We start from the raw sequence: 9,990 nt of genomic DNA on the forward strand, positions 1-9,990 counted from the left end.
TACGTACTAATATCTCATAACTCCGTAATTCATAACTCAGCCGTGTGAAGTATATAACTCAGCCGTAACTTAACCGTAAATCAGCCATAACTTTGAAAATAGACAAATCAATGTTTTACATACCCAAGTACAATTTATCTCGAACTGAGCATAGTCACGAACTATCTTTAAAGAGTGTAAACGTGATGGTATAATAATAATGTGCAACGCTTTACAAAATTTATAGGAAACAAAATTTTTTAATTCTATTTTAAATCTGATTCTGGTCAAGAAACTCTTCGTAAGCAGACGATCCACTGGAAGAGTCACTATCGTAATGGTCATCATCTTCCTTAGAGCATATGATGATAGAAGCATGTTCATAATGTAATTACGGAAAACAAAGAAAGAATACATAATCACATGCATTCAAATCTCAGAGCATATGATGATAGAAGCATGTTCATAATGTCAATCCTAAAGTGAAACTATACTCGAAGCAGAGGTTTAAGAAACGAAAGCATTAGCAACCTCCAACATAAAAAGAAGAATAAGGATACAACTAACATCCACTTTCACGGTTTCAACACTCACATTGACAGCAAAGACTAACTGAGAATATGAAACGACACGAAGCTCACAAAAGAGAAGAACACAACTAGTTAAAATAAAATCAATCCAATCACACAGCTCATATTGATTCTCCAAAAACCCAATTGATAAAGAATAAAAGCACTTCATGTATCACCAATTGACAATAAAAATCAAAACTTTAAGCAATAAGCATCAAAAGTGTCTCACTTTAAAACCCTTCTCAATCAAATTTGTGAATAAAAGACATTAGGGTTGAATAGTTTACAAGTTCAGACCAAGAATCGTATAGTATTAGGGAGTAAACGAGAAATACCTGATCAATCATAGGCATTAATCCAATGGCTCTGGCACACAAGAAACAATCGGGAAGGACATGTTCCTACACAAAGATAATAAATTTGTTAATAGATATATAAAATTTTGGGTGTATACTATAAGAAAACAAAAAAATAAATTATACCTGCATGATGACTAATACATCAATTGGGTCATTGTCTTCACACAATGTGCGAGGAAGAAAACCGTAGTTGTGAGGGTACACAACTGATGAGTACAGAATACGATCAACCTGAATGAGAGATAATGCAAATATATTATTGACTTTCCGGTAAGAAAACCATTATAATATATGACAATAACGATTGATCTTGATATATAACCAAACCTTGATGAGTCCTGTATTTTTGTCAAGTGTATTTGACCTTGATTCCTTTTGTGATCTCCACAACCTAATCATCATCATCATCATCCAAAGACAAAATGATTCAAGAATCCATCACATAACAAGATTCTCAAAACAGTAAAAGAAACTTACCACGTTGAAAATCTGTGGAGCTTCAGCTTCTACATATAAATTATTAATTAGTCCCAAAATACAAAACACAAAAAGCATGCAAAAAAAAACTGAATTAGATATGATTTTGTTTGCCAATCTCAAGATCATGCCATGGATGTGCAACTACAGAACGTCTTGACAAGGATGAGAGAATTCTCTCGTTAAGACGAGGAGCAAGTCGCTGCAGCTTCTGGTCTTCGTTCCCTTCTTCACTCATCTGTTTTCAAAACGTTACGAATCAAAAACTCAAAATTGCGGCAGAGAGAGAAAGAGAGAGTATCAATCGAATCAAAAATACCAAATTTATTGCAGAATCAGACCCCACAAGAGAAAAACAATCTTTTTAGAGCAAATTTAAGATCGATAATACCAAAATTAAGATATACGTTTCTATTGATATAACGTATCGATAACTAAAAGATCTACGCCAAATCTGTTCAACTTTTTTTTTCTCTTTCTAAAGTCGATTGAGATTTGAAGCAATATCCAGTAGATTAAACATCAAAAAGCATCCAACTTTGACGATTTTTAGGAGAAAAACGTACCTTTGGATCGAAACAGCCGATATTTTTTGGTATCGCAAGGGATGAAGAAACTCTTGGGAGAGGAAAGAAAGGAGTGACGAGCGTTGGTCTATTGTAATATTTTGTAACTAAGCCTTTTAGCTAAGGTGTATATATTTGTGAATAAAAGGCATTAGGATTGAATAGTTTACAAGTTCAGACCAAGAATCGTATAGTATTAGAGAGTAAACGAGAAATACCCAATTACATAAAACTTGAAAAAATTGAAAGGGAATATGAAACGACTCGAAGAAGCGAGAGAGAGAACAAAGTCTTAACCTTTACCAACGAGAAACAATAATTAGATCTCTGTGTGTGGGATTCAAACGAAGAGGCTTTTCTTTTTATTTGTCTGCTCAAGAACAATGACAACAAAATCAACGAGAGACGACGAGAGAGAGGTGTTTTTTTTTTTGGGCTATGAACAGTGAAAACTGTTTGTTTTCCTCTTTGACATAAACAAGAAAAAACAATTGTCGATTCTGAAAAAAAACTGTTTAGTGACGTGGAAAATCGAAAATGATGTGTATTTTAATTTGCTGATATGTATTTTTTATTTTATTTTTTTATTCAAAATCGAAAAACTAAATCAAGGGGTAAATTGTAATTACATCAAGGACACTAAACATTTGAATAATATTTAGAAGATTTATACATATAAGTAATAAACCAACTTTTTGATAAACATTTGAGTAATTCTTTCATAATTAAAAGACATGTTTCTGCTTGTTTAACACACATACTCTCATAGCTAATTGGCGCTATCATTCATTAGACGGTGCTCTAAATATACAGATTTAATTATGACTATGGCTGTCTTTCATTATAGTGTCTACTGTCTAGGGACCAGTTTTGCATGAAACATGAATATAAATATTGGCAGTTTCGGGTAGCTAAACCAATTCTCAACTAACAAAGTTTTATAAAAGAAAAGACATTTAAATCTCATAAATTTGGAGGTTACAAAAAAATTATTGTAAAGTGAAGCCGAGCATTTTAGCTTACTCATAAGTCATAACTTCTGCTAATTTCATTAATCTTAGAATTAGTGAGTCAATTTCAATAACAATGTGTTTGTCAATCCTGTATTAGTTGGGCCTTACTATATAAGCCTAATACGATTATTCTTGATTCACCCAATCTTGATTTTCTCATACAGCTCACCATTGAACATCAGACACGTGTCATATTTGAAATTCGCAACGTCATCCAAACAAAATCTGTGGCCCGTTGCATTTCACTTGAATCAGAGGCGCAGACGCAGAGCACACAACTTTGCTTTCCATATTTTCTTCAAGCCATGGAAGCTACTGCTGTCAAATTCCATGTAAACCCTTCCTGCAATGTCACAGCCACTAGAAACAGATCATCTGTTCTCTCGCTTCAATACCTTACTTACCGGAACAGAGGTTTTTTTCCTTTCTCCCTCACAGTCACAAGATGTTCCACCACCAAAAGTAGTGAAACGGGTCAAGATTCGACCTCGATCTCTTTGAAGAGAGGGCTGGTTCTTGATCTTGGCGTATCTAAGGACTCGTGGGACAGTGAAGAGATTGGTTCTCCGGTAGTGAAGAGATTCTTAAGTGATAACGAAGAGAGATGGTACATGTGGTACCATGGAAGCTCAAAGCAAAACCCTGTTTCTGATTCCATCGGCTTAGCGGTTTCAAACAATGGGATTCATTGGGAAAGAGGGAAAGGTAAGGTTGACTCAAACGAAGATGTGGGTTTGGTTATGAGCAATGGTGAAGACTGGTGGGGGTTTGATACATCAAGTGTTCGACCCGGTGAAGTTGTTATAATGTCGAGTTCTAAAGTCAGGGCTGATAGCTCTGTTTACTGGATGTATTACACTGGCTACACTACTGAGACGGTTGAGATTCAACCCCAAGGTTTCACTTCCGTGTTGGGAAATCCAGAAAGGTTTCACCTTTGTGATGAGAATGTTGAAAAATCTAAGGTTTATAGGTCACTCCCTGGTTTAGCAATTAGTCAAGATGCTAGGCATTGGGCTAGAATTGAAGGTGAGCATCATAGTGGAGCTTTGTTTGATGTTGGGTCTGAGAAAGATTGGGACTTTCTCTATATTGCATCCCCACATGTAGTTTTCCATGGAGATGGTGATCTAAGAATGTATTACCATTCTTTTGATGCTAAAACCGGTGAATTCTGCATTGGGATGGCAAGGTCTAGAGATGGGATCAAGTGGTTGAAATTGGGAAAGATCATAGGAGGAAGATATCCTTGTGTGACAAGGAACAAAAGAGATGAGAGTTACATGATGGCCTATGAAGGTGTAGATGGTACTGGGAGAACGAGCATTGGCTTGGCGGTTTCAAAAGACGGGATTAAGGATTGGAAACGGGTTCAGAACGAGGAAGCCGTGGTTGTGGTTGGTGAAGGCGGTGCGTGGGACAATGAAGGAGTAGGGTGTCCATATTTGATTGAGATGGATGGAGACTCTGATCATCAATGGAGATTGTATTACAGAGGTGTTGGTAATGGTGGCAAAACAGGGATAGGGTTGGCTGTCTTTGAAGGGAATGAGATCACTAGGTTTACAAAACAGACTGGGATTCACTTGTGAGAGACTAACAAACAAAATCAATTTCTATTGCTCTTTGATTATCAATGACAACATTACTGTTTTGATTAAGCGGTTTAAAAACAGCTCAGCTGGTCTAAAACTACATTACTGTTTAGTAAATTGTTAAAAGATAGAGGACTGATTAATTAATTAATCAGCTGATTAAAATCTAAATGTTTGCTGATTATTTTTTTTTCTAAGTAGTTTCATGACCGTTACAGCAAGTGGGAGGGGGACAAAACAATGGTTGTAAAAAAGGCAAATCCGACCGTTACAAAACTCTAACATTTAAGTGTCTGTGAGAAACAATCGTAGTTCAAAGCCAAAATAGAAAACTTTTGATTGATTAATCTCAGAAAATAGCAATGGGAGGTGAGCAATTCGAGCTAGAGGAAGAGAAAGGCGGATCACTGGAGATGTTGCAGAGCTTGAGATCCAAAGCTACGGAGCTTCTTCTTCGTGAAGAATGGGGAGAATCCATAAAGATCTACACTCAGTTCATCGATCTTTCCCGGATCCAAATCTCAGACACTAGTGAATCCGACCCGGATCCGGATTCGGTTGCGAAGCTCCGGAGATCTCTCTGCTTGGCTTTATGCAACCGAGCTGAGGCGCGAGCAAGGCTACGCGATTTCCTGGAAGCGTTGAGGGATTGTGATCAAGCGCTTGAGATCGAAAAGACCCATTTCAAGACTCTTCTTTGTAAAGGTAAAGTCTTGCTCGGTTTGAGCAAATACTCATCGGCTTTGGAATGTTTTAAGACAGCTCTGCTCGACCCACAAGCGAGTGGTAACTTGGAGACTGTTACTGTGTACATGGAGAAATGTAAGAAGCTCGAGTTTCAGGCAAAGACTGGATCTTTTGATTTATCTGATTGGGTCTTAAGTGGGTTTCGTGGGAGATGTCCTGAGCTTGCTGAGTTTATTGGGCCGATTGAGATTAAGAAATCTGAGCTTAGTGGGCGTGGATTGTTTGCTACTAAGCACATTGTTGCAGGGACTTTGATCTTAGTTACAAAGGCGGTTGTGGTTCAGAGAGGGATCTTAGGAAATGGAGAGTCTGTTGAGAAAGCGCAATTGGTTATGTGGAAGAACTTCGTTGATGAGGTTACTGAGTCCGTGAGGAAATGCGAGAGGACACGTCGAGTTGTCTCTGCTTTGTCCACTGGAGAAGACGAAGACAAGATGGAGATTCCTGAGATATCTCTGTTTAGGCCTGATGAAGCATTTGAAACCTGTGGTGACTCGAAACAGAGTTTGGATTCGGAGAAGCTATTGAGTATTCTTGATGTGAATTCTATGGTGGAAGATGCGGTTTCAGCTAAAGTTATGGGGAAGAACAAAGAGTATTACGGTGTAGGGCTATGGACTTTAGCTTCGTTTATTAACCACTCGTGTCTTCCAAACGCAAGACGTCTTCACGTTGGAGACTATGCGATTGTTCATGCCTCGAGAGATATTAAAGCTGGGGAAGAGATCAGTTTTGCTTACTTTGACGTGCTTTCATCATTCGAAAAACGGAAAGAGATGGCTGAGTCATGGGGATTTAGTTGCGGATGCAGCAGATGCAAGATTGAGAGTCTGTTGTATGTTACTAACCAAGAGATAAGAGAGATCGAAATGGGGTTAGAGAGAGGCGTAGATGCAGGGAACGCGGTTTATATGATGGAGGAAGGGATGAAGAGATGGAAGGTGAAAGGGAAGGATAAAGGTTTGTTGAGAGCATCTTATTGGGGAGTTTATGATGAGGTTTATAACTCGGAGAGACTTATGAAGAGGTGGGGAAGGAAGATTCCAACAATGGAAGTTGTGGTGGACAGTGTCTCTGATTTCATTGGAAGTGATGAGAGATTGATGAAGTTGGCGGTGGAAGGTATGATGAAGAAGAAGAATGGAGGTAGCAGTAACATTGTGGAGATGGAGAAAATCTTGAAGCTAGGGAAGGGTGTTTATAGCAAAGTTGTATCGAAAAAGAAAGCATTGAAGACTCTTATTGGCCTAGATTGACGAGTATTTTCAAATTGTAGGATCATAGAGAGAGAGCTAACCATTTTGCTTTCTGTAATTCCTTGCCTCATGGAAGAAAACATCCAATGATATTATTACAAAGACAGTCAAATGGAAATAAAACTTGTTTTGTTTCGAAACATTTTGTAGTCAAAGAATGTCATATGTGAAAAAGAAGGTTCTACAAGGAGAAATTGGATGAAGAGTTTGTTGCATAATAGAAGAAGATGATGGGAGCATTTATTCTTCAATCCAATTATCCAGGTTTCCTCCGGTTTTGTCCTGCAGCAACACATCTTTCTCAGTTTTCAACTGGTTAACTAGCCTGCGAACGCTAGGAGTCTCGAACCGAGCCTTAGCGGATTTCTTCTGTTGAGTCATTAACCCTTTCTTGGAACTAGGATACGGTTTAGGAGGTGGATCCTTATCTTGCATTTTCGCAAGCTCCTTTAAGCGTTTGTATGCTTTCTTCATTTCCTTTCTCTCTGAGAGATATTCCATCTGAAAAAAAACATAAACATATAAAGGAGCAGCATCATCAGTAGAGGCATTACGATTCTCATCTATTCAAGTACAAGTTTAGAGACACATTTAATTGTAACTTTACTTCTCTTAGCTAATTAAGACTGTGAAAAGAAAATACTCACATTAGCTACAGACATGGCATCATCCTCATTAATACCATGCTCCTTCAGTTCAAGGACCCGGCAACCATAGACACGAGCTGGATCTGGAATAAACGCCGAAATCCTAGAGGATTGAAGATAGAAAAAAAACACATTATAGAAACTAACAAGAATACAGATACATCCACAACGAATGGCGAAACTCTCCTATTAAATCAAAATTTAAGAGAGACACTAACCATTAGTAACTAGTTCAAGACAAGAAGTTCAGCCTAAAAAAATGGTTTGGTATTCAACTTTTGTTTCTTTCTAGAATAATCTTTTCGAATAAACCATCTTTGGTTACAAATGCAGAGATATAAATGTAGAGAAACTTACTTGACAGGGTCGTCAATCTTGGTTCCAGGATGCTTATTGGCGAATTTACGAACATAAACATCCTCAGGGAGAACAATCTTCTTGATTTTTCCATTAGAGCGAGGAAACACAGGAGGTGGTGAACTGCCCATTACAAAACCAAATCAAAGCACACTCATTTCATTTCAACAACAACAAAGAAACCTGAAACCTAAAAAATCCTAAATCCAAATCTCACAGACGTAAAAATCTCAACTTTATATCCAAACTGAATTCAATTACAACCAAATTAGAAACCCTATAATGGAATGAATCTAATTGATCGATCAATCCAAATCATTTGGAAAAATACAGAAAGGGCGAGAGAGAGAGAGAGAGAGAGAGAGTTACGCTTCCATGGCTTTAAGCCACACAGGCTCACGTGTAGCCAATCCACCAACAAGCCTCCTGGTTTTAGAAAGCAGATCACCTTTCATCCACGACATTGTTGCTGAGCTTCTTCACTTTGCTTCTTTCGCTTGATCTGTACCCAACGACGACGGAGCCACGAGGGTAAAAACCTCATGGTTTATAAATCAAACCGGGAAATTGCACCTTAAAATTACGGTCCAGAGTCGGTTATCTCGTATCAAAATTAGAAATTTTACGGTTCGATGCGGTTCGTTAGATAGAACGTTGTCGTTTTAAAACTTTCGTTATATTACCCTTCGTTCTCTCAGAGTCTCTCCCACACTTCCGTCAGCTAAGTTAGATTTTGGAGACAAATTGCATCAATGGCGCTGAGACTGACATCGCTAAAACGCGCCGCGGTTAAGACATGCCGCATCTTGGAAACCAGAAGCTTTAGCCACGTGGCGGCGATGCCTTCGCCCATGAACGGAGCTTTCGATCGCCCCATTTCTATGCCGCCGCTGGTATTGCCTGAGTTCGATCAGAATCAACCGGGTTCGATCGATGAAAAGAGCTTCGGATTTGGGCTTCCCAGTTTTGCTTTCGATGGATCGATGGAGCTAATGGCTGTGCCTAAGAAGAAGGTCACGGAACTCTCACTCTCTTATTTGGTTTTCTCCCTTTCGTTTTCCGCTTCTGAAATGTTAATAATTTCATAGGGTTTTGAATTAGGTTTTTTTGATGGATTCAGGGTTTATCTAGGGTTTAGGGAGCCTATCTTTATAAAAATGTTGTCTTTTTGGCTGTTTTTGAGTATCCATTTCCATTTGCTTGTGTATCTCTGGGTTTAAGCTCACTTCTAAATTGATTTGGTTCCTTAAGGTTCATATGTTCTTGAGAGTTAGGAGCTCTCTAGTATGAAAATGTGTATTTTTTTTTCCTTGGAGAATGATAGTGTTAATCAAAGTTGTTCTTTATGAAAAATGCAGATTTCTAAACACAAGAGAGGGATAAGAAATGGGCCGAAGGCTCTTAAGCCTGTTCCTGTGATCATCCGTTGCAGGTAATAGTTTGGCTTCTCTTGTTACTTTATTTATTTTATGGTTCTTAATCTATCCATAGTCTAGTTTGCTATAGGATCTAGTTTTGAGGTTGTCACTGTTTCGTTCAATAGCTGAAGTATAAGCGTGTATGCTTTCTGATTCAATATTCTGTCATGTACCATCACTTGTTAGAAACTGCATATCGTTTAAGTAACTAGAACTGTGAACCTTTAAGGAGTTTGATGAAATAACTTCTTGTTTTCATCGTGGTACAATAGTAAACGTGTTTGGCCGGGGCAATAACTTCTTGTGTTCATTGCGGTACAAGAGTCAACTTATTTGGCCTTGGCATATGCTTGATTTAGTACTTGCCTCGTTTTTCATGATCTCATTGTGAGGGAATTGTATATACCGCTGCTTAAGTGCATACTCTTTTGTGTTCCAGGAGTTGCGGGCGAGTTAAGCTGCCTCATTTCTTCTGTTGCAGCGGTGAGCGGCTAAACCCTAGTGAGCAAGGCAATTCGAACAACTGATAAAGGTTTCCAATATGATCACTCCTTGTTGGATATCAAGAGGCAGCAGCCTTGGCTTTTTTAGTAATAGACTCGAGTGATATAATAGACTTAGTTGATGCTGTTTTGGCAAACTATTTGGGTTTTTTGCTGCAAGATCAATATGGTCATGCTTCTTTCGACAAATAATGTTATTGTCACTGCTTGTTGCAAAGTCTAGGCCAGGTCATTTTCATATATGTGCTCTTAGACTTTGATCAACAGCAATGCCTAAATCTATTTTCATTATGGAGAAATATATTCACGTGAAACCATTTAAGCAAGCTTTAGAAACGCCCTTGTCTTACGCTTGCTGTCTCAATACCTCTTGTTATTTCAAGGGTAATTATTGATGTATCATAGTTAAATAGCTCACAGGTGTGATCGCCCATTGTGAGAGAGAGAGCACAACAATAATAACCCTAGGTAGAAAAGATTGTTATATCGGAAGCCTCATCA

General features: G+C 38.2%; 4 protein-coding genes and 1 pseudogene across 4 annotated transcripts; 3 read left to right on the forward strand and 2 right to left on the reverse strand.

Annotated features, from left to right (window-relative positions):
- On the reverse strand, positions 251-1,625 carry LOC104743515 (annotated as a pseudogene).
- On the forward strand, positions 3,231-4,641 carry LOC104741173. The gene has a single exon (XM_010461965.2). It carries the CDS (start codon positions 3,272-3,274, stop codon positions 4,556-4,558), a length of 1,287 nt encoding a protein of 428 aa, XP_010460267.1. The 5' UTR covers positions 3,231-3,271; the 3' UTR covers positions 4,559-4,641.
- On the forward strand, positions 4,689-6,590 carry LOC104741174. Its single transcript, XM_010461966.2, has one exon. It carries the CDS (start codon positions 4,924-4,926, stop codon positions 6,562-6,564), a length of 1,641 nt encoding a protein of 546 aa, XP_010460268.1. The 5' UTR covers positions 4,689-4,923; the 3' UTR covers positions 6,565-6,590.
- Positions 6,635-8,097, reverse strand: LOC104741175. The gene is made up of 4 exons (XM_010461967.2): positions 7,938-8,097; positions 7,569-7,691; positions 7,212-7,314; positions 6,635-7,065 (listed from the first exon to the last, which is right to left on the reverse strand). The coding sequence occupies exons 1-4, from the start codon at positions 8,030-8,032 to the stop codon at positions 6,805-6,807; spliced, it is 582 nt and encodes a 193-aa protein (XP_010460269.1). The 5' UTR covers positions 8,033-8,097; the 3' UTR covers positions 6,635-6,804.
- On the forward strand, positions 8,276-9,780 carry LOC104741176. Its single transcript, XM_010461968.2, has 3 exons — positions 8,276-8,581; positions 8,927-9,000; positions 9,426-9,780. Exons 1-3 carry the CDS (start codon positions 8,321-8,323, stop codon positions 9,511-9,513), a joined length of 423 nt encoding a protein of 140 aa, XP_010460270.1. The 5' UTR covers positions 8,276-8,320; the 3' UTR covers positions 9,514-9,780.

This window comes from Camelina sativa, chromosome 14 (genome assembly GCF_000633955.1).
Source record: "Camelina sativa cultivar DH55 chromosome 14, Cs, whole genome shotgun sequence".
In the NCBI taxonomy this organism is placed as follows: domain Eukaryota; kingdom Viridiplantae; phylum Streptophyta; class Magnoliopsida; order Brassicales; family Brassicaceae; genus Camelina; species Camelina sativa.

Coding starts and splice junctions, on each gene's coding strand:
- LOC104741173 (XM_010461965.2), top strand. CDS start 3,272: ATGGAAGCTACTGCTGTCAAATTCCATGTAAACCCTTCCTGCAATGTC.
- LOC104741174 (XM_010461966.2), top strand. CDS start 4,924: ATGGGAGGTGAGCAATTCGAGCTAGAGGAAGAGAAAGGCGGATCACTG.
- LOC104741175 (XM_010461967.2), bottom strand. CDS start 8,032: ATGTCGTGGATGAAAGGTGATCTGCTTTCTAAAACCAGGAGGCTTGTT. Junction 7,692..7,937: donor TGGCTTAAAGCCATGGAAGC/GTAACTCTCTCT, acceptor TGTAATGGGCAG/TTCACCACCTCCTGTGTTTC. Junction 7,066..7,211: donor ATGCCATGTCTGTAGCTAAT/GTGAGTATTTTC, acceptor GTTTTTTTTCAG/ATGGAATATCTCTCAGAGAG.
- LOC104741176 (XM_010461968.2), top strand. CDS start 8,321: ATGGCGCTGAGACTGACATCGCTAAAACGCGCCGCGGTTAAGACATGC. Junction 8,582..8,926: donor TGGCTGTGCCTAAGAAGAAG/GTCACGGAACTC, acceptor TGAAAAATGCAG/ATTTCTAAACACAAGAGAGG. Junction 9,001..9,425: donor CCTGTGATCATCCGTTGCAG/GTAATAGTTTGG, acceptor TTTGTGTTCCAG/GAGTTGCGGGCGAGTTAAGC.